The following is a 23,579-nucleotide window of genomic DNA, read 5'->3' on the forward strand; positions in this document are numbered from 1 at the left end:
CAAAGTAATATCTGCGCTTTTTAATATGCTATCTAGGTTGGTCATAACTTTCCTTCCAAGGAGTAAGCGTCTTTTAATTTCATGGCTGCAATCACCATCTGCAGTGATTTTGGAGCCCAAAAAATAAAGTCTGACACTGTTTCCACTGTTCCCCCATCTATTTTCCATGAAGTGATGGGAACAGATGCCATGATTTTCATTTTCTGAATGTTGAGCTTTAAGCCAACTTTTTCTCTCTCCTCTTTCACTTTCATCAAGAAGCTTTTAGTTCCTCTTCACTTTCTGCCATAAGGGTGGTGTCATCTGCATATCTGAGGTTATTGATATTTCTCCCGGCAATCTCAATTCCAGCTTGTGCTTCTTGCAGCCCAGCGTTTCTCATGGTGTACTCTGCATATAAGTTAAATAAACAGGGTGACAATATACAGCCTTGATGTACTTCTTTTCCTATTTGGAACCAGTCTGTTGTTCCATGTCCAGTTCTAACTGTTGCTTCCTGACCTGCATATAGGTTTCTCAAGAGGCAGGTCAGGTGGTCTGGTATTCCCATCTCTTTCAGAATTTTCCACAGTTTATTGTGATCCACACAGTCAAAGGCTTTGGCATAGTCAATAAAGCAGAAATAGATGTTTTTCTGGAACTCTTTTGCTTTTTCAATGATCCAGCAGATGTTGGCAGTTTGATCTCTGGTTCCTCTGCCTTTTCTAAAACCAGCTTGAACATCTGGAAGTTCACGGTTCACATATGGCTGAAGCCTGGCCTGGAGAATTTTGAGCATTACTTTACTAGGGTGTGAGATGAGTGCAATTGTGCAGTAGTTTGAGCATTCTTTGGCATTGCCTTTCTTTGGGATTGGTATGAAAACTGACCTTTTCCAGTCCTGTGGCCACTGCTGAGTTTTCCAAATTTGCTGGCATATTGAGTGCAGCACTTTCACAGCATTATCTTTCAGGATTTGAAATAGCTCAACTGGAATTCTATCACCTCCACTAGCTTTGTTTGTAGTGATGCTTCCTAAGGCCCACTTGACTTCCCATTCCAGGATGTCTGGCTCTAGGTGAGTGATCATACCATCGTGATTATTTGGGTCTTGAAGACCTTTTTTGTACAGTTCTTCTGTGTATTCTTGCCATCTCGTCTTAATATCTTCTGCTCCTATTAGGTCCATACCATTTCTGTCCTTTATCGAGCCCATCTTTGCATGAAGATGCCAACAAGAAGCCCTGGTTAAAGAGCCAGAAAGGAGGGAAACCCAGGATAGTGCTCCCTCTCTCTTTGCCTTAGACAGCCTCTCTGGCAGGGCTATACTTCTTCCCTGCTTCTAGCTCTCATGAGCAGCCTTAACTCTGGAGTTCCTGGTAAAACTGTCTTTTCTCTGAGCCTTCTAGCTCTAGATGCAGTAATGGCTCTTTGCTGTTGCCAATCGCTGGCTTGCCTTACTCTTCTATTTGGTGTGTTAGCTTTTCTTATACCTTAAAGTTAGCTTCTCCTACTAAATTCCTTCGGCTGAAATACCTTGTGTAGACTCTGTTTTCCTGACTGGATCCTAACTGATTCAACCAATGATACAGAGAAAGTACTAAATGCTTATAGAAGTAGAGAAAAAGAAAATAGTATGAAAGAGATAAATAATCAGAATGGTAATACCAAAAACTGAAAAAAAAAAATAGAGCAATGACCCCAAAATTTTTAGAGAAAATAATCTTCAAACTACAATTTTCTATCCAGATAAGTAATCAATTAAATATAACAAAAAAAATATTTTCTGATTGCATGCAAGGTGTGAAAAGTTTTTCCACTCATACTCTCTTTGTCCTTCAAAACTAAGTTGAAATTCAACAAAGAAGGAGTTGTGGTATCTAAGAAAAAGAAGGATCTGGTACAGGAGAGAACTAAAGTTTGATATGAAAGAAAGCTGTTACTCTAAACTAGAGCAGGAAGACAATAGGAAAAAAAAGAAACATCATTTTCTAAAAATTTTGACTGAAGGAATGAGAATGAAATAGTGAGAATTACATGGAAGCAAATAAAAAACCAAGGAAATTACTAACTCCAGAAAAAACAAAAAGCTACATAGGAAAGGAAATATAATCATAGAATACTACATGATTCTGTTGTAAATACATACATATTTATATACACATATATGTATGTCATAATAATAAAAGTTCTATTTTTTAGTCTTTCTTCAGATTTTATTCTGTGACTATACCTTTAACTGAAAATTATGTCATAAAATATTGGCAAGATGGGTAGTATTGGTAGAGGAAGAGTGTATAAAGGAGTTAAATCTTTTTCCATTTTAGGAAATTGCAACGTAATATCAAAAATTTTAATATTAAAAACATCAATATAAATAAGCTAGTTTACTATAAAGGGAAACAGCAGGGACCAATAAAAACATTAAGAATTATGGCCTCCAAAGAATGGGTGTCAGGAGTGGAGTAGAGCAGAATGGGAGACTCATGTTTATCTTAAGAGTACTATGAATGTATTTTTAATTTAGTGTGGGTCATTTTTCATTGTACGCAATCTAGAAATTCATGTGTTATTTTGATTTAAACAACTACAACATCAAGGAAAGAGGGTGAGCTTCACCCAAGAGCAGAGCCAGCTGTTAAAGGGCCAGCCGGTGAATGGGTGTCAGAAGTGCCAAACACAATAGGAGAATGGGGCAAAGCCAAGAGCGGGATTTACAGGACCGGGGAGTCAGGGTGGCTGCCAGATGGGAAAAGATGTCTCCAGCACTGGCCTAGGCTAAACTGAGAAATAGTAACTGGGACAAATTTAAGTCTCCCTCTTAAAGATGTGAAAACACTGGTAGGTGTAAAGACTAGACTGACTCCCTAGTCCAGAATGAAAGTATGATTAAATGAATAGTATCTCTTCCTTCCATCTAAGGAATAAAACAAATGGTTTCAGAATAAGATTAAAAAATAAAAGGGCATTTAGGTGTTTCTTCACTTTCTTCTAAGGGAGTGATTTTTCAATGTAGCCCTGCTTACACTAAACTGTAGACTATCTGTGTGAATAAACAGGGTTTGGGACAATAACAGGTCAAATGATATGCTGACTAACCCTGGTCTAATTCAATGATTCTCACCTTTTTGTGAGATTGATGTCATTAAAAGTCAGATGAAGGCTGCATATTTCTTGAGAGAAATATACACATGTGCACCTACATACAAAATTTTGTACATAATTATAAAGAGTTAATGTACCCTAAGTCATCTACGTAAAGAGGTCATGGAAAGTTGGATGAATTTGGAAGAAGCCTCCTACTAAAGAACTAAGTGAACCCACTCCACTGTGTTTGATTTCATTTCTCTTGAAACATGGATATTTTCACACATGTGCCACATTTGGTTACTAAAAGATAAACTGTCCAGACTTGTGTGAATGCCATTAGTGTGTCAGAGTGCTGACACTGAAGTGAATGATGTTTTACATCCGTGCTGGCACCGGAATTGCAGCCTCTGTAGGCTCCCAGAGCTCATGGATATTTATATCCTTGCTCAAGTATTTTTAGGTGACGAAGATCCCACCCAAGATGGGACCATTACATGGTCCAGGATCAGGTTCACAGCCATGCTCCCTGGGGTGCTCAATAAACAGCCTCCGATGACTTAGGACATGATTGTTTACACTTCAGAAGAAAACATGCAAAATAAATCCCAGTAGATGGAAAGAAGACCAAGTCCTGATCAGACTTTGTCAAGTATGTGAAAGAGTAAAGAGACACTGATACCTTAAAAGTGTGTATTTGGGCAAGCGGGATGCAGGGAAAGGAAGGAAGCGCTTCTGCCTGTGCTGCCTGCCAGGCTCACTTGTAGGGTCTGAGACACTTAATCTCTGGGTCATGGGTTTGCCCTCGTATTGGGCACATTGTTGTTAAAAAGGTCAGACTGATGTAGTGGAAAAAGAAAGTCACTGGACTGGGAGTCAGGGGATGCCACTAATCTTGGCTTGGCCACCACACAGCGCATTCTAAAACCAAATACCAGTGCTCTAGAATTGAAACCATTCGGTGGCAGAAGCCAAACAGCTCCATTAAGACACCCTTGAGTGAGAGCCACTGCACATGTGGGCAACCCAATAAAAACCACCAGAGAAGGCTAGACAGACAGTTGGCGAGCACTTGTCTGAGCCGCTGGAAGCTCTACGGATACTACAGGGCCTCTCCCATGGGACTTTATTGCTAACTTTAGATTTCTGATGCCCCCTCAGATGGCCTTCAGAGTCCCCACTATAAAAACCCACTACTAACCCCCCAATACCATCTCCTACAGTAGGAGTGGATTTGAACTCCTGGTGCTATCCACCTGCTAAGGTCTAAGCACAGGACTCTGTCACCACCCAACAGTGCCGTACTGACTGCATTATAGTGGCTACATTTGGGAAAGCCACCTCCTCCAGGGCTTCCCTGGTGGCTCAGATGGTAAAGAATCTGCCTGCAATGTAGGAGACCTGGGTTCGATCCCTGGGTTGGGAAGATCCCCTGGAGGAGGGCATGGCAATCCACTTCAGTATGCCTGGAGAATCCCCATGGACAGAGGAGCCTGGCAGGCTATGGTCTACAGGGTCACAATCTATATGGTATATAGGCTCAGGTGGCCATGACTGAGCGACAAAGCACACACACACCTCACCTCCCATGGCTTCAGTCCTCACCACTGTATAGGAGGGAAGCTGGGTCTGATGTCTTCTGGTTCAATAAGACATTGAACTGCTTCCTAAGTGTCAAGCATATAGTAAGGGGGAGGCAAGAGTAGACAGCTCTCATGGAACTTCCAGTGTGGTAGAGGAAGTCAGAAGTAATTTTAAAATCTCACACACAGTCATGTGGTTACGACCAGAGAGGTAGGCTATGATGTCGAGGAGCAGAGTGCATGAGTTAGTCTGGAGTATCAGGGAAAATGTCCTGAGAAAGTGTTACCTGAGTTAACATCTGAAGGATGAACAGGGGAGCTAAAGAGGACAGTATATACAGGAACCTCAGACACATGGGTTACACTGCTCTGGAATATAAAAAGCAAAAGGAAGAGAAATAATGGCTACCATCCATTGAATATTTACTTAGTGCCTAGCATTGTGTTCAATATATTTAAATATTTATATACAATGCTGAAATTCTTTTAACCTGTCAGTTAAAAATTATTATCTCCACTTTATAGTCAGAAACCTAAGGCACAGTTTCAGAAACATGCTCAAGATAAAAACACTGAGAGGCAGATCCAGGTCTATGAAAAGGAAACTGGCACATTTAAACACTATACTGTCCCCCGGATATAATGGGCCCTATTAAAACATGATGCATCGACTAGATTAAGTTTTCACCAGATTCACTAGTAAAAGAACAAATATACTTTAAAAATACTACTGGGACTTCCCTGGCAGTTCAGGGGTTAAGAATCCACACTCCCAATGCAGAGGGCCCTGTTCAATCCCTGGTCAGGAAACTAGATCTCACTTGCCACAACTAAGAACCCACATGCCACAACCAGAGATCCCATACTCCACAACAAGGACCCAGTACAGCCAAAAAATAAATAAATACTATTGTATTACCCACAGGGATGGTGGAGACAGTGTCATAAGATACAAGTGCTAACAACTAGACAATTACAGTATACACAACACCCAAAGCCCCAACAACAGCCCAACCCTGGGCAATCTTTTCCATCATATCACACATATACCTACCCAACCACCCACCAGAGGTGAGTGAGACAGGAGCAGACTTTTGACCCAGAAAGGCTAGTTTACAGGCTGTCAATGGCCTGGAAAGCTCCACCCTGACAAACGTGTATAGGTTCAACTGCGATTATATTCTCCAAGCTAAGAACTGGGAAATAGAAGAGTCCAAGACTTGATGTAGAGAGAGAGCAGAAATATTATTCCAAGTTGTTTGGAGATTATTAAAATTTAAAAACTCTAGTAATGAAGGAGGTCCAATGATACAAATTCCGATTATAAGATAAATCCATTCTGGAGATGTGATATACAACAAGATGACCATAGTCAACAATACTGTATTGTACATTTGAAAGTTGCTAAAAGAATAGTTTTTATAGTTTCCATCACAAGAAAAAATTTTGTAACTATCCCAGGTGATCAGTGTTAACTAAACTTACTGTGGTGATCATTTCTCAATATACATAAATATCAAATCCTTATGTTGTCCTTAGACTTACACTGTTATGTGTCAATTATATCTCAGTACAACTGGGGTTCAGGGGGAAAACCCTGGTAATGCAACTCACCACATTATAAGAGAATAAAGAAAAAAAATCTGATTACTTCAACAGGTGTAGAAAAGGTATTTGATAAAATTTAATCACCTCAACCTACACAGGTGATTAAATTGCATAGAATTTATACCAACACACACGTATATACACACATAAGTACAAATAAAATTGAGAAAATCTGAGTCAAATCAGTGCCTTGTTATCAGTGTCAATACCCTGGTTGTGATCATGCATGAAATTTTCCAAAATGCTACCAATTGGGAAAACTAGGCACTATATATAAGGAATATCTCTGTATTGCATCTAAAACTACATGTAAATTTGTTCTTATCTCAATTAAAAAGTCACTTTAAAAAAAGAGAAGGCAAGAGTTGGAGATGGATGGAGGGAGAGAGAGAGGGAGAAGGAAAGAGAGAAAACGAGGGGAGAGACAATCACATTGATAATAAAATTTGCTAAGTTTAAAATATATAATAACAATTTTATTTAAAATTTTTTATTTTTTTAAATAAAATAAAATTATTTTATTTTAAATTTATAATAATAATTTTATTTTATTGCCAGTCCATCCTTCCAATATTTAAATATAGCCTTATAAAATTTTTAAAGCTTCAAATTTTTGCATTTTGAGATTGCAAGCCTTCCAAAGACGCCAACTATATGCTAATATGACAGCCACGATGCTAATATGCATGACATGGAGTCAGGGATATCAAACAGCTTATAATGCCTACAATGAAAATGTGTGTCCTGTCATAGAGAACAGAGATGTGTTTGCCAAGGGAGGGGTAGGGCAGTGGGACTGGGAGTTTGGGATAAGTAGATACAAACTATTATATATAGGCTGGATAAACAACAAGATCCTACTGTATAGCACAGGAAATTATAGTCAATATCCTGTGGAACCTTAATCAAAAAGAATATGAAAATGAATGTATATATATATATATATATATAACATATATATAACAGAATCACTATATATATATAACATATATAACAGAATCACTTTGCTGTATATCAGAAATTAATAATATAATATTGCAAATAGCTATACTTCAATTAAAAAAAAATCTGTGTCCAGATCCTTTCCTTAATCTACATTACGTGAATCTTGATGTTTTCTGTGCTCTTTTTATTTCAGTTATCCTAATAAAGGGCATCATTTTGCCAAAACAGAACTCACCAACAAATAAAAATAAAAGAGAACTTCCACTCTTTCCCCAAATAACACTTGAATAGTGATATGAGCAGATATGAAATGTGTTATATGCTCATTTTATTTTTTTATTTTACTATTTATACACTATTCTGTACTTTGCTGTTATCATTTAATATATCACGCTAGTTTTTCCACTTGAGTACACAGAGATTTGTCCTTATTTTTCACAATTCCATCCTATCCCATTGCATACATATGTTATAATTTATATAAATAGTCCCTTATTTATGGGCAATTAATTAGACTATTTCCAGTTTTCAGCCACAACAAATAATGCTGCAGTGAATACTCTGTACAATTGTAATGCCAGTGTTTATACTTCAGCACCTGCTTTATTGTTCCAAGTGCTTTACATAGCTAAAAGATAAATCCCTAGATACAAATTTGCTAAGTATTGGCCTTTGAACTTTGAAAGATCTTGCCAAAATGTTATCCCTGGTACATTCTTCGTTTTAAAGTTAAGAAGAAGGCAAGGACAGCCACTACCACTACATATATTCAATATTGCATTGGGATCCTAGCCAGTATCCTTAAAGGTTTCTATTTAATTAATTTTACTTAATTTTAATTCAGAATACTTATGTAACTAAGTATGCTCTTAAGCATACTTAAAGGAAGAAGAATCAGAAAGAAACAAAACTGTTACCATTCACAGTTCAGGTGATTGCTTAGGAAATGCACAGTAAAAATTCAGAAGTAATCAAGAGAGTGCACCAAAGTTGCTTTGAGATCAATAGCCAGGACTGCAAAACTCATGACGAATGTCATGAACAGAAGTTCCAAGTAAGCAGATGAGACAATCCATTAGTCCAAACAAGAGAAACAGACCCAGGAAAGAGCTGAGCCTTAAGATGAAGACCACCATGTCTTGCTAGTCTGCTCCAGCATCTCCTGCTGCAGGAGATCAAGCTCTAACCAGTGTCAGGCCCCATAGCTCCCTCCTTCATGGTACCCACCACAACCACCTGTCTAAACTAACCCAACAAACATCTGCAATGACACTCAAGAGAGCACAGCTAAAACACACATAACTAGAAAGACAAAGTCATTAGGAGGAGCTCCGATTTCTACTTTACATGATCATTTTTATCTATTTATAAGATCCAGGGTGGTCCAGTGATTAAGACTTAGAGCTTCCAATGCATCAGGCACAGGTTGGATCCCTGGTCAGGAAACTAGGATCCCACATGTTGCATGGTGTGGCAAATATAAATAAACACCAATGCTAAGTACCAAAAAATAAATAAAATGAAATCTGTTTTAATGATCCCACCATCAAAGAAAAGCAGTATTATAATCTACAACTACAAATAATCTCTAAAGCAGCAGTCTTTGATTGGAATGTATTCTGGATCTCTGTAGTAGGTACACCTTTCAGGAAGATCTTGCCCAGACTACCATTAAAATAGAGACCTGGGTTCAATCCCTGAGTTGGGAAGATCCCCTGAAGAAGGGAACGGCTACCCATTCCAGTATTCTGGCCTGGCAGAATTCCATGGACTGTATAGTCCATGGGGTCATAAAAAGTTGGACATGACTGAGCAACTTTCACTTTCACTTCACCATTAAAATAAGATTTAATATTCTGAACACAAGATAACTAATGATCAAGAAGATATACCTGGTGGAGCAGTGGAATGCCAACTGTCACCTACTGAATATCATCAGTGTTGGCCAACCTATACTGAAATATCTGAACTTCAACAACTTCAGGAAGAAGAAAAAATTTGTCATTAGACAAGATGACACCATTTTTGAGTTTTTAATATGAAGCAGAAAATTAGTATGAATTTAGTAAAGCAAAATAACCTATAATGGCATATGTAAAAGACTCAGATGCTTTCAATATTGACACAGACCACCTCTGGCAGAACTACTAAAGGAGTCATGATGCCCTTTGTGTCCTTCCATATTCCTGGGGCAAAGGATTCCGGTGATGACAAAACGATCATGCTGCCGCCGCTGCTAAGTCGCTTCAGTCGTGTCCGACTCTGTGCGACCCCATAGACAGCAGCCACCAGGCTCCCCCATCCCTGGGATTCTCCAGGCAAGAATACTGGAGTGGGTCGCCATTTCCTTCTCCAATGCATGAAAGTGAAAAGTGAAAGTGAAGTCGCTCAGTCATGTCCGACTCTTAGCAACCCCATGGGCTACAGCCTATAAGTTTCTATAAAAAACTTGGGCTCTATTACAGAGTGCTAAGTCGCTTCAAGGAGATCCAACCAGTCCGTTCTAAAGGAGATCAGCCCTGGGATTTCTTTGGAAGGAATGACGCTAAAGCTGAAACTCCAGTACTTTGGCCACCTCATGCCAAGAGTTGACTCTTTGGAAAAGACTCTGATGCTGGGAGGGATTGGGGGCAGGAGGAGAAGGGGACGACAGAGGAGAGATGGCTGGATGGCATCACTGACTCGATGGACATGAGTCTGAGTGAACTCTGGGAGTTGGTGATGGACAGGGAGGCCTTGCGTGCTGCGATTCATGGGGTTGCAAAGAGTTGGACACGACTGAGCAACTGAACTGAACTGAACTGAACTGAAGTCGCTTCAGTCATGTCTGAGTCTTTCCGACTCTATGGACTATAGCCCACCAGGCTCCTCTGCCCATGGGGATTCTCCAAGCAAGAATACTGAAGTGGGTTGCTATGCCCTTCTCCAGGAGATCTTCCCAAACCAGGGATGGAACCCAGGTCTCCCTCATTGCATGCAGATTCTTTACCATCTGAGCCACAAGGGAAGCCCGGGAGGTGAGGTGGCTTTCCCAAATGTAACTACTGTATTGCAGTCAGTACAGCAAAGGATTTTCCCAACCCAGGGATGGAACCCAAGTCTCCTGCATCTCCTGCATTGCAGGCAGATTCTTTACCCCCTGAGCCACCTGGGAAGCCCCCTCTCTATTACAGAAACCCTACTTCTTTCATAATTCAGACCATGATGTCCAATATGGCAGCCACTGGTCAAGCACTTTAGCTGAATTAAGATATTCTGTGCATTGGAGAAGGCAATGGCAACCCACTCAGTGTTCTTGCCTGGAGAATCCCAGGGATGGTGGAGCCTGGAGGGCTGCCGTCTATAGGGTCCCACAGAGTCGGACACGACTGAAGCAACTTAGCAGCAGCAGCAGCAGTAAGGGTAAAATGGGCTTTCCAGGTGGTGCTAGTGGTAAAGAACCTGCCTGCCAGTGCACAAGATAAAGATGCAGGTTCAATCCCTGAGTCGGGAAAATCCCCTGGAGGACAGCATGGCAACCCATTCAAGTACTCTTGCCTGGAGAATCCCATGGACAGAGGAGCCTGGTGGGCTACAGTCCAAAGTGTTGTAAAGAGTCAGACATGACTAAAACAATTCAGCACGCAAGGGCAAAATACATATTGGACTTCATATAAGAAAAAATATATACAATCTCAATCATAATTTACACTGATTAAATGTTGAAATATTTTTATATCTAAGTGAAATAAAATGTATTATTAAAATTAATTTCACCTGATTTTAACTTTTACACTTGTGGTTCACATTACATCTAGAAGACAGTGCTCATCTAGAAAATCAAAAGATATTTTAAATGATGTGTTATATACATGTATATATGTGGCTTTTAAGACATAAATATCTGTTTATAAGACCCTTTGTATGTCACTAGATAGCAAATTCCTACAAAGACAAGTATGATCTTATAACAATAGTACAAAAGAGGCACCATTCATTGAGTTCCAACTTTTTGACCAGATAGTGCTGAAGACTTCAGCTAGATTATCTATGATCCTCCCACCCTCGTCTAAATGAGGAAGACTGAGGAATTTGCTCTGGATCACACAGTGAGACGTCCTGCAGCTTAATCCTGAGCCTGGCCTGAGCTCCTGACTCCAGTCGGAGTTAGAAGATGCATCTTGGAAGATGCTGAGTAGCAACCACACTCATGAAGTGGGATGCTCTGGAATACTTCAGTAGGAAACAGCCCGCAGTGGAAAGAGGCAACAACAGGGCCACAAGCAAGGGAAGCAGATGGGCCACGAAGCTAAGACAGATGGCCTAAAGAAGGAGCCTTCTAAAATCCAAAATACCTTCCTCCACCAAGCTTTGGAAAAGTTAGGCATGCCAAACTTTGGCAATCCTTCATCTGTCTTCTCCCCCAACATGCTGCTAGCAGAAGAGGTGAGGGAAGTCTCCAGACCTCTGCTTAGCATGACCACAAGCACCCACAGAAAGCAACTTCTCTTCCTGCAGCAGCTGGAAAAGTTTAAGTGAAGGGTGGGGTGATGGGGGCCCAATGGGGAGGAGAGAGGAAAGTTGGCCAGGAAAAACACACACACACACACAGCAACAGTGACATTCAGACCTGAACCTAGGAATCTTTGAATGATTCAGAACGGGATGCTTTATCACATCTGATTTAATTCGACGACTGTTTTGGGGATGCTGAAGGTCTAGGCTCCTAATCAAACACTTACGTAATCTTCCTCACTGAGTCCTTGCTTCTCAACAGAACTTTTCACCTCCATGGAAAACTTCTCAAACTCAGGTTTCACTGTCCTCAGTAGAGTGATTGTTTGGAGGGATGAGTACGCTTGCTTAGCTTCAAAGTCGTGTTTGTCTCCTCTCTTCCACGAGCCATCTCCTATGGGAGAAGTAAAAATATTTATAATTCCAAGCCAGTCACCACAAAGGGGCCATTCTCCCTTTTCTACCACAATATGCTTCTGTGTTTCTTTTGGCGGCTGGGGCAGGAGGTATTGTCACAGTTTTGCACTTGGGTGTAAAGTGACAAAGTCAAGATCACCAAGGGAGAAGAAGGCCCTTTGGACACGTGTTCCTTTGAAATGTGAGACAGAGAGAAAAGCACTGTTAGATTCATTGCCTTATAATAACCATGTAACTGGAATTTTAGGCCCTCAAGAATTACAGCACTGCAGGAGTAAGTAGTAAGTTTATCCCTTTCCATTCACACTTATTTTTTAAGGAGATCAAACCAGTCAATGCTAAATGAAATCAACCCTGAATATTCATTGGAAGGATTGATGCTGAAGCTGAAGCTCCAATACTTTGGCCACCTGCTGCGAAGAGCTGACTTATTGGAAAAGACCCTGATGCTGGGAAAGATTGAGGGCAGAAGGAAAAGGGGATGAGAGGGGAAAAGATGGTTAGATAGCATTATGGACTCAATGGACATTAATCTGAGGAAACTCCACAAAACAGTGAAGGACAGAGAAGCCTGGAGTGCTGCAATCCATGGGGTCACAAAGAGTTGGACACGACTTAGTGACTGAACAACAAATTCACTTATTATTAAATACATAATAATCATACCTAATTATTGAACACCTAATTATTCAATACCTAAAATCAACTGTGAAGGTCAACCAAGTTGTTAACGTGCTACAATAAACCCGATGCTATGTAAATGTGGAAGGCAAGGATGGCTACATATGAAAATGAATTTATAAAGTATTATAAAGTTGGTACTAAAAGAAAAAGAGATTTGAGATTATTGAACTATTTCTCAAATCTCTTCAGGATGAAAAGTAGCTTAGATGAACTTGAAAATTTATATCTCTTTAGTGCTGGCAACATCATAAAGATTATTTATTAGACAAGTTCATCGGTGCATCAGCAGTAACAAAATAAAAATTGCTAGCATTTATTGAGCATATATATTATAATAATAATAAAAGCCTCATTATTGAACACTTTAATGTATAAACTTATTTAACCCTCTCAAGATTGTGTGACTGTGGGTACAATTTCAGTTCAGTTCAGTTGCTCAATCATGCCTAACTCTTTGCAACCCCATGGGCTGCAGCACACCAGGCTTCCCTGTCCATCACCAACTCCTGGAGCTTGCTCAAACTCATGTGCATCAAGTCAGTGATGCCATCCAACCATCTCATCCTCTGTCATCCCCTCTCCTCCTGCCTTCAATCTTTCCCAGCATCAGGGTCTTTTACAACGAGTCAGTTCTTCACATCAGGTGGCCAAAGTGTTGGAGTTTCAGCTTTAGCATCAGTCCTTCCAACGAATATTCAGAGTTGATTTCCTTTAGGATGGACTGGTTTGATTGCCTTGCAGTCCAAGGGATTCTCAACAGTCTTCTCCAAAACCACAGCTCAAAAGCATCAATTTTTCAGTGCTCAGCTTTCTTTATGACCCAACTCTCACATCCATACATGACTACTGGAAAAAAACATAGCTTTGACTAGATGGACCTTTGTTGGCAAAGTAGTGTTTCTGCTTTTTAATAGCTGTCTAGGTTGGTCATATTAATTTTACAGATTTTGGGATACAATTTTACAGAAAATTGGGTATAGTTATCTTCTCTGTTTTACAGATAGGGGCTTCTCTGGTGACTCAGACAGTAAAGAATCTGCCTGCAATGCAGGAGACCTGGGTTCAGTCCCTAGGTTGTGAAGAATCCCTAGAGGAGGGCATGGAAGCCCACCCCAGCATTCTTGGAAACCAAGGCATTCAGAAACCTGCTGTTTCATGGCTCTCCCTTTTACAAAAGCAAGGGCGAATTACATGGATAAGAATCATTCTTCTTCTCTTTATCAGCACAGGGTAGCAAGTGGCACATGGAAACCACACAGAGCATAGAGGAAGAGGTAACTCGCTCCAATGAAGGAAGTTTCATGCCAGGAAGAGGCATCCACCTGGCCTGAAATGTGTGAATAGGATTTTAATAAGATGAGAAGAGGATGGAAAGGCATGCTTGGCAGAACCTACAATGGCACGGGCAAAGGTGCAAATGTGTATAACATTCAGTGGGCAGCTGGGAACCTCAGTCTGGAGCAGGAGAAAAGACAGGGACAAAGAATTTGTTTGTGGAGACCTCTCTTTAGTCATAATCCTAATAATAGCAACCATTTATTAATTGCTTACTATGTGCCAGGGAGCTGTTAAAAGATAAATAAGATAGAGCCAAGGACAGAATTCATTAAGGGCTAGATCCGTTCACAATAAGCACAAGATTAAATTTCAGGCCACCAAACAAAACTCGATGAAGTTGTCCTCCTTCTTCTCCCGGACAAAACCTCCTGAACACCGATGAGGCTACAGCTACGCCAGTGCTCAGAGAGCAGGTGAGCTACGTGCCACTGTCATTGGCCAGGCCAGGGTCAACCCTGCTGTGTGCTCAAGACACAGACAACATGGCCTTTTGTAAAGGGGCCAAATTTCATTTGCTAGAAAGACCCCAACTTCTAAGAACATCCAGAAGATCTTCAGCCCATGAAGGAATCCATTTCTTCTAGTGCAATCCATGTTAATTGATTCATTTTGAATTGACTCAAGGTATGAAGAGTCAGCAGGAATGATGCTTCTTGGGCAAAGAGAGTCGGTGTTTCTCAGCTTTGGGTATGAGTCCTCTCCAAGGGCACAAGAAAGGAAATAACCCTATAACGTATTCTGTTGCATAATTAGAAAATACACATCGAACCAGAAATAGCAACTATCTCAGTTACTATGATACTATGGAGAAAAGCATTTTTTTATTTTGAAAGAAGTGAAATTTGGTACAATACAGCTGTCTACCACAATCTAAAGGTAATGACTTTGAAGTTTTGTTTTCTAGAAAAAAAAGAATGGAAATAAAAATGACTAATAAATGTAAAGCAAATTAAACAGGTATATAGTCACAAGCAAAACTGATACTATGACTTCCTGCTTTGAGCGAGTCTCTTGTTGCGTTACGTCAGTAACCTTTCCCATACGGAGCCATTGAAAGCTAGGAAAGCGGAGGTCAGCTTGGCGTGATGCCGCATCAGTGGGGACAAATTTAATTCAACAGACAACTGGGTGCCTCTGGAGATTTACGAGCGGAACAGAAGAATGACATGATTAGACTCATGCCTAGGGAAATAGCAGTGGATTAGACTGGGGAGACACTGAGGATTCAGAGCCACAGTAATCCAGGCAAGAGGTTACAAGAGGTTACATGTGCGAAGTCACAACTCCCCACCCAAAAAAAAAATTGTACATGGGTCTCCAGGTGGTTCGAATCACAGGCAAGTTTTCTTTTCCTTTCGTGTTTTTCTGAATTTAGCAAATTTTCAGCAGCATGTGCTTTTAGAATCATTAAAAGAGGGTGAGCCCTTGAGAATGAATGCAGAGGGCTGTGCAAGAGGAATGTGAAGACTCCACAAGAATGAGAGAGTGAACGACAGCCGAGAAGGATGCGCGTCACCGGTGATGCCAGAGAGGAAAGGCCAACGGCTGTCAGAGGAAACAGCAGAGCCAGAGGGAGGGGAAAGGGTTAGTGGATGTGGAAATGATAGTGATTTCAGTTAGGGTCACGATCAATTCAAGGTGACTGACTGCAGAACACCCACGTGGCAGCACCAGGCTGCGGCTGGAAAGAGTGGTCTGAAGCCAGCAAGAAGAATGAGGGCTAGAGAAAGTGCTGGAGGTCACGTCCACAGGTCTTACACTGAGAACTCAAGAGGAGAAGGCGGAGGGTGAACATACACCCTTTGGGGGTGCTGTTTTAATGGGCACAGGAGTGAGAGGAGCTAACAGAAAGCCAGAAGAATGCTGTGCCACCAAGGCTAAAAATTCCAGAAAGAAATGGACAGAAGCAATAGGGCAAGAACTAGAGCTGACCTCATATACCAGCCACAGGCCACACGTGTGACTATTTACACTTCAATTAACCAAGATTAAATAAAATTAAAATTTCAGTTCCTCAGTCACACTGGCCACATTTTCAACGTACAATGGTCATATGTGGCCATAACTCCTGTACTGGGAGACACAGAATAGCATCCACCAGCATCACAGAAGGTTCCACTGGCCAGCACTGCTTTAGAGGCACATAAGCGTGGTCTGCGGTAAGGCGGATGGCTTTGGCAGTGAGGGTGTCAGTGGTGACCCAGCACTCTCAGAGGAGTGGTGGATCTATTGTCTTACTCCTACAGTCATCCTGAACAAGGGATTAAGAAGAGAAGAAAGAAGGCAGCTAATGAGAGGGTAGGCAGAGAAGGTGACTCTGGTAGATTTCTCAGGAATAAAGGAAAGTGCATTTGCTTTATTTGGTTTGGTTTTAAACATTGTGGAGGTCCAAGCTTGCATTTGGGCTTCCCAACTGGCGCTAGTGGTAAAGAATCCGCCTGCCAATGAAGGAGGCATGAGACGCAGGTTTGATCCCTGGGTCAAGAAGATCCCCTCAAGGAGGGCATTGCAACAGACTCCAGTACTCTTGTCTGGAGAAGTCTATGGACAGAGGAGCCTGGTGGGTCACAGTCCATGGGGTTGCAAGGAGTCGGATATGACTGAAGCAACTTAGCATGCATGCATGCAAGCTTGCATTTTGTGTGAGAAGGATACAGAGTATTTGTGAAAGAGGAAATATCTTGCTCAGCATCAAGCCCTAGACTTGGCAATCCTGTGGCCAGGGAGCTGGCTCAGGCTGGTGGTACCCACACTGGGATAACCATGTCATCCTATAGTTCTCCAAACTTACCAAAGACTCAACACATAGTAAGCCTTTGGTAAATGTGGGCTGAGTGACAAGCTGAGACATCACAGACCACATTCAAGAAATGACGCCTGGAGTACAACCAGGATGGCTGCAGAACACTGTGGCTCCTGACCTCTGGCAGCCATTTAAGTGAGAGAAAAGCATCAGCCTCCTTGCCTAAGCCACTCTCTCCAAATGTTACATGCTTGCCTTGACCTTCGCTGGTCCAGTTCCTCCCACCAGTGATAACAGCACCACTTACTGAGCGAAGCCATTGTGAACAGCTTTGCCTAGAGCATTTCATTCTTTAATCCTCATTAAAAAAAAAAAAAAAAATATATATATATATATATATATACACACACACACTCTATAAGAAATATTGAAGTATTATCACCATGTTACAGATGAGGAAACTGAGGCTTAAACATGCCTGAAGTCACTTGGTTAATACACAGAAAAGAAAGTGAAGTCATTCAGTCATGTCTGACTCTTTGCGACCCCATGGACAGTAGCCTGCCAGGCTCCTCTGTCCATGGAATTTTCCAGGCAAGAGTACTGGAGTGGATTGCCATTTCCTCCTCCCGGGGATCTTCCCAAACCAGGGATCAAACCGTGCACTGCAGGCAGACTCCTTACCATCTGAGCCACCAGGGAAGTCAGGATTCAAACACAAGCCCAGCCTCCAAACACCGGTGCCATGCCTGCTCCTCCTCACTTCATCGAAGTTTAGGATGTTCCAGGACTTAAAATTGCAAATGGGGGGCTTCCCTGGTGGCTCAGTGGTAAAGAATCGGCCTGCCAGTGCAGGAGACACAGGGTGGATGCTTCGTCTGGGAAGATCCCACGTGCCACAGATCAGCCGAGCCTGGGTGCCACAACCCTTGAGCCTGTGCTCTAGAGCCTGGGAGCCACAGCCACTGAGCCCACATACCATAGAGCCTGTGCTCCGCAACAGGAGAAACCACGGCAATGAGAAGCCCAAGCACTGCAACTCGGCACTTGCCTCTGCTTGCCACAATTAGAGAAAAGCCCACACAGCAATGAGAGCAGCACAGCCAAAAATAAATTATTTTAAAAAATAAATAAAACTGCAAATTCAGTGGGAGAACAAAAGTGCTTTAAAAAAAAAGAACAGAGGAAGAAAGATTAGAAAAGGAAGTGTTTAAACGCGGTTTAACAACTGTCACAGTTGAAAGATTCGTGGAGCCCTGTACCAAGGTCACAGATATAAAGCCTTGTGCCAAGGCCCTGTACCAAGGTCATCTCCCAAACAGACCAAGCCCCATAGGAACCGTTGCCCTGAGAACCCTGATTGAAACCAGCCAGCTCCCTGACCCCATACTAGGTAAACATACCCACCCTATAGCATCCTAACCAATCACCTAATGCCACCTTTCCAACAGGAATTTTCTTTGCCTTGAGGCTACAAAAATTGGCTAATAACCCACAAAAGGTGTCAGCTTTTCCCACTGTTCCAATACTCAGCTCTCCCTCAAGAGCCACACAGACCACAAGACTGTGTGAGAATTCTCTTTTCTCATTACTCCAAACTGACTATAACACGCATGCACTCACAATCAGTAGCTCCATCGTGGCTGACTCTTTGTGATCCCATGGACTAGCCCACCAGGCTCCTCTGTCCATGGGATTCTCCAGGCAAGAATACTAGAGTGGGTTGCCATTTCCTGTTCCAGGGGATCTTCCCGACCTAGAGATTGAACCTGCAACTCTTGCATCTCCTGCATTGGCAGGTGGATTCTTAACTGCTGCGCCACCTGGGAACATACCACTTTAACAACAAAATATAAATCCAATTCCTCCCCAGTTTCCCTGTCATTATCCTACTGTTAGTGAGTCAAGTAATTTAAGTGCATTACTAGCCCTGGATACTTCCATCCTCACCTTAACTAGCGTGCTCTGAGTTCTCAGGAAGTCAGAAGAAGTGCTACAATACAATAGAGCCCCAGACAGGATCACCCAAATGACTTTCCATCTAAACTTACATCCAGACAAGATAATGCCAGGGAATGGAAATGCCAACAAGTGCTATCCAAAACTCTACAGAGCAATATATATCGATTTCACTCTAGATTTTTTAAAAACCTATGCTTTCAATCTATTCTCCATCATTTGAATTCCTTATAATAAATTCAGAAGTCCTGTAATAATATAATTGGGGGCAGACCTGAGAAATTTTTTGAGTGTCCACCAAGACAATCAGATAATCAGTAAATATGGACACACTATCAATATGTTTCTTAAAAATCTCAAAGACTATTTAAAATAGAGCCTTTTTCTAGCAGTGGTGTAGAGTTTCACGTGAAGAAGCACAGGGAGAGGAGGATGTTGGATAACTTTTCATGAACATAGGTGTTGGTGGTGGTTTAGTCGCTTAGTCATGTCCCACTCCTTGCAACCCTATGCACTGTAGCCCACCAGGCTCCTCCGTCCATGGGATTCTCCAGGCAAGAATACTGGAGCGGGTTGCCATTTCCTTCTCCAGGGAATCTTCCCGACCCAGGGATCAAACCTGTGTCCCCTGATTGGCAAGCAGATTATTTACCATTGTGCCATGTGGGAAACGCTGATTCTTAGGATATAAAATCTCAGAGAAGACCCTTTATGAGCAGCAGACTCCAGAGCCTTGGGTAGGTCACTGTGCCTTCCGAAAGATCCTGTTTGCTGCTTCTGCTCTGAGAAGGGAAGGCGCTTCAGGGACTGTGACAAACACGGACAGTTGCCTCCCTACATCTATTCTCCCGTGTCCCTCAGTAATAGATTCCTGGATTGATCTGGGGGTACCAGTGAGACCAGCTAAAAGCACACATTTCCTGCCTCCCCCTTTCAACGAGGAGTAGCAAATGATATGTAACCAAAAAATAAAGAGTGGGGCCTCCAGAGAACCCTTCAAACAGAATTGAGTCAACTGAAAGGATCTCTTTTGCCTCTCATGTTCCCCTTCTGCCTTCCCTAAAATTAAGATCTAATCCCTGGAATTCTAGCCACGAATTCATCATCTTGAGGATGGATGCCATTCACTAGGACTGAGGTAGCCAAAAACACGAAAAGGCTTAGATCCCTGATGACTTTATGGAACCATCATTCTGCCCTGGACTTCCTACAAGTGAGAGCATAAATCTCTACATTTGTTTAAATTACTATAATTAGGAGTCTTGGTTATTTGCATACAGATGTAATTCCTAATGCACCCAGGTCCTTATGAGGTACTAGACAAAAGCTGATTAATTTGGTAACAGAACAATGTATGGCCTAAATCAAGCTATATAAAACTACACCACAGGAAAATGTACAGACATATTTTTTCAAAATTATAATTTTTAAAGTACTATATGTGACTGTTGGTGTAAACTGAAATTAATAGTAAATATAACTAACATTTACTAAACACTCATCATGTTCCAAGAAGTTTTCTATGCATTTTGCACACACCACACCATTTATTACTCTGCCTGATGCCATGACATAAGCACTATTATTATCATTAGAAGAAACTAAGGCTTGAGGATGAGGGCAGGGTGATATCAATTTGCCAAGAGCTGGTTTGTGGCACAGCCTCTCAGGCACATTGACAGCTGAGCTCAAAGCCTAAGCAACCAGGCTGTAAAAGGTGAAAGAAAGGGATATAAGCAGAAACACCAAGGATAGCCTTTGAATGCTGGGGACACAGGTTCGAACTCTGTTTGGTGAACTAAAATCCCACATGCCACAGAGCAACTCAGCCCTCGAGCAGTAACTTAACAACTATAGAGAAGCTTCCACGTGCCTTAATATATAGAGAATGCCTGAGCACTGCAACAAGGACCCAGCATAGCCAATTTTTTTTAATAAAAAATAACAATAATAAAGACTATTTTTTAAAAAAGAAAGAAACACCAAGGATACTTTGTAGATTGTATCAGAGCACACTGTATAACTCCATGCAGTTAAATTTTCAAGAAGAAAAACTGAATTAGTGAAAAAATAAGCTTTAAAAAGTTGTCCCTCATGTTGATATATGGCAGAAACTGATACAATATTGTAAAGCAATTATTCTCCAATTAAAAATAAATTTAAATTTTTAAAAAGTTTTCCCAAAGAGAATGATATAGACAAGATGAGATGGGCCATGTATCAATAATTCTTGAAGCTAACTGATGGATTCATGGGGATTTATTACACTACTCCTTCCACTTTTGTGTACATTTAAAATTTTCCATATTAAAAAAGCTTTTAAAAGTTAAAAAAAGTTGTCCCAAAATCACCAACAGTAAGTTATATATATATATGACTTCTCATTCACTGATATTACACAATGAGAAGGACAAACACTACTTTCGTAGTATTCTGGCCAAAGATGTATAAACTCAACTTATCCTGTGAGACAGTCTACAAATAACAGACTTCAAAGTGTTAGGTCATAAACAACAAAGAAATATTGAAGAACTATCACAGATTAGAGAAGATTAAGAAGACACAACTCAGTGGACTGAATCCTGGAACAGAAAAGGTACATTAGGAGGAAAAGTGGTAAATTTCAAATAAAGCCTGTAGTTTAGTTCTTAGTATTGTACCAATGTTAGTTTTATTTTGATAAGTGCACTATGGTTATATAAATTGTTTAAACTAGAGAAATCTGAGTAAAAGGTATACATGAACTCTGTGTTATTTTTGCAAGTTCTCTATACATCTGAAATTATTTCAAAAGTTTTTTTAATTTTCCAAAAATTACCTCTAAAAAGAAGTTAGGTCCAGAGACAAAGTTGAATTGTTTCCATCTTCCAAGGAATAGTTTTATGGTACACAAACTGTTCTAGAGCAGAAAAACAATGGAAAGTGTCCCAGTTGATTTTATAAAGCTAATATTAACTTGATATTAAAATAGGGCTTCCTTGATAGCTCAGTTTGTAAAGAATATGCCTGCAATGCATGAAACCCTGGTTCAATTCTTGGGTTGGAAAGATCCGTTGGAGAAGGGATAGGCTACCCACTCCAGTATTCTTGGGCTTCCCTTGTGGCTCAGCTAGTAAAGAATCTGCCTGCAATGAGGGAAACCTGGGTTCGATCCCTGGGTTGGGAAGATCCCCTGGATCTTCTGCCTGCAATATCGCCCTATTAAAATAGGGGAGTACCACCTAAGTTTCCAGTGGTCATGTATGCACATGAGAGTTGGACTATAAAGAAAGCTGAGCGCTGAAGAATTGATGCTTTTGAACTGTGGTGTTGGAGAAGACTCTTGAGAGTCCCTTGGACTGCAAGGAGATCGAACCAGTCCATCCTAAAGGAGATCAGTCCTGGGTGTTCATTGGAAGGACTGATGTTGAAGCTGAAACTCCAATACTTTGGCCACCTGAAGCAAAGAGCTGACTCATTGGAAAAGACCCTGATGCTGGGAAAGATTGAAGGTAGGAAGAGAAGGGGGCAACAGAGGATGAGATGGTTGGATGGTATCACCGACTCAATGGACATGGGTTTGGGTGGACTCCGGCAGATGGTGATGGATACGGAGGCCTGGTGTGCTGCAGTTCATGGGGTCGCAAAGAGTCAGACATGACTGAGCAACTGAACTGAACTGAACTGAGCTAAGGGCAAGAAAACTGTCCAATCTCACTCATGAATATAGATTCAAAAATCCTAAATAAAATACTAAAAACTTATATCGGCAATACATCTAAAAAAAATTATGCAGACTATGTTTAATTTCAAGAATATTATAATGGCTCAATACTAGGAAATTTATTTAAAAGCATAGGTAAAATGTATTTGATAACATTCATCACTCACTTTCAATTTTTTTAAACCACACTTAATAAACCGAGGAGTATTTGAACATCTACTTCTAACAAGATACTAAAAATTAAGTACCACCATTGTTACACAAAATTATTCTGGAGGCTATTGTCAATGGAGTAAAAAATGAAAAATAATATTCAACTATCAAAATGAACAGCTAGCTATTGCTATTATTTGAAAATGATTTTAAAAACTATTAGAATAGAAGGTTTAATATGTAGAATTCCTGTTTCTATGTAACAACTACAAAATGTAATAGGAAGAGGTCAGGATCATAACAACAATCAGAAAACATAAAATATCTAAGAATGAACTCAGCAAGAATGATGCGAAATTCAAATAAAGAAAACTGCAAAACTTTGCTATATACATAAAAAGAAATTTTAATAAATAAAATAATTTAAAAGTTAGATGATGCAGAATTGACAGAGGTGCAGGAAAACAGACATTCTCATATGTTGTTGCAGAAGTGTAAACTGGCAAACCTTTTAAAGGGACAAGTTGGCAATATCCATCAAAAGGTAAATGCATATAACATTTGACCCAGAAATTCTGCTTCTAGAAGCATGTCTTACAGATTTCACACACACACACATATATATATATGAATGTCTGTATGTGTATGGGCTTCCCTGGTAGCTCAGCTGGTAAAGAATCCACGTGCAATGCAGAGACCCCGGTTCAATTCCTGGGTCGGGAAGATCCACTGGAAAAGGGATAGACTACCCACTTTAGTATTCTTGGGATTCCCTAGTGACTTAGACAGTAAAGAATCTGCCTGTGATGCAGGAGACCTGGGTTCAATCTCTTGGTCGGGAAGATCCCCTGGAGGAGGGCATGGCAAACCACTCCAGTATTCTTGC

The 23,579-nt window shown here is 40.9% G+C and overlaps 1 protein-coding gene across 2 annotated transcripts in view; it reads right to left on the reverse strand.

The window, feature by feature from the left end:
- The window catches only part of NPR3 (natriuretic peptide receptor 3), a 79,306-nt gene that overhangs the window by 42,084 nt on the left and 13,643 nt on the right, over positions 1-23,579 (reverse strand). For both annotated transcript variants that reach the window (XM_055554721.1, XM_055554720.1), the window contains exon 3: positions 11,924-12,090. In XM_055554721.1, coding sequence (XP_055410696.1) covers positions 11,924-12,090 — 167 coding nt within the window. The remainder of the gene's footprint in view (positions 1-11,923; positions 12,091-23,579) is intronic.

This window comes from Bubalus kerabau, chromosome 18 (assembly GCF_029407905.1).
Source record: "Bubalus kerabau isolate K-KA32 ecotype Philippines breed swamp buffalo chromosome 18, PCC_UOA_SB_1v2, whole genome shotgun sequence".
Classification (NCBI taxonomy): domain Eukaryota; kingdom Metazoa; phylum Chordata; class Mammalia; order Artiodactyla; family Bovidae; genus Bubalus; species Bubalus kerabau.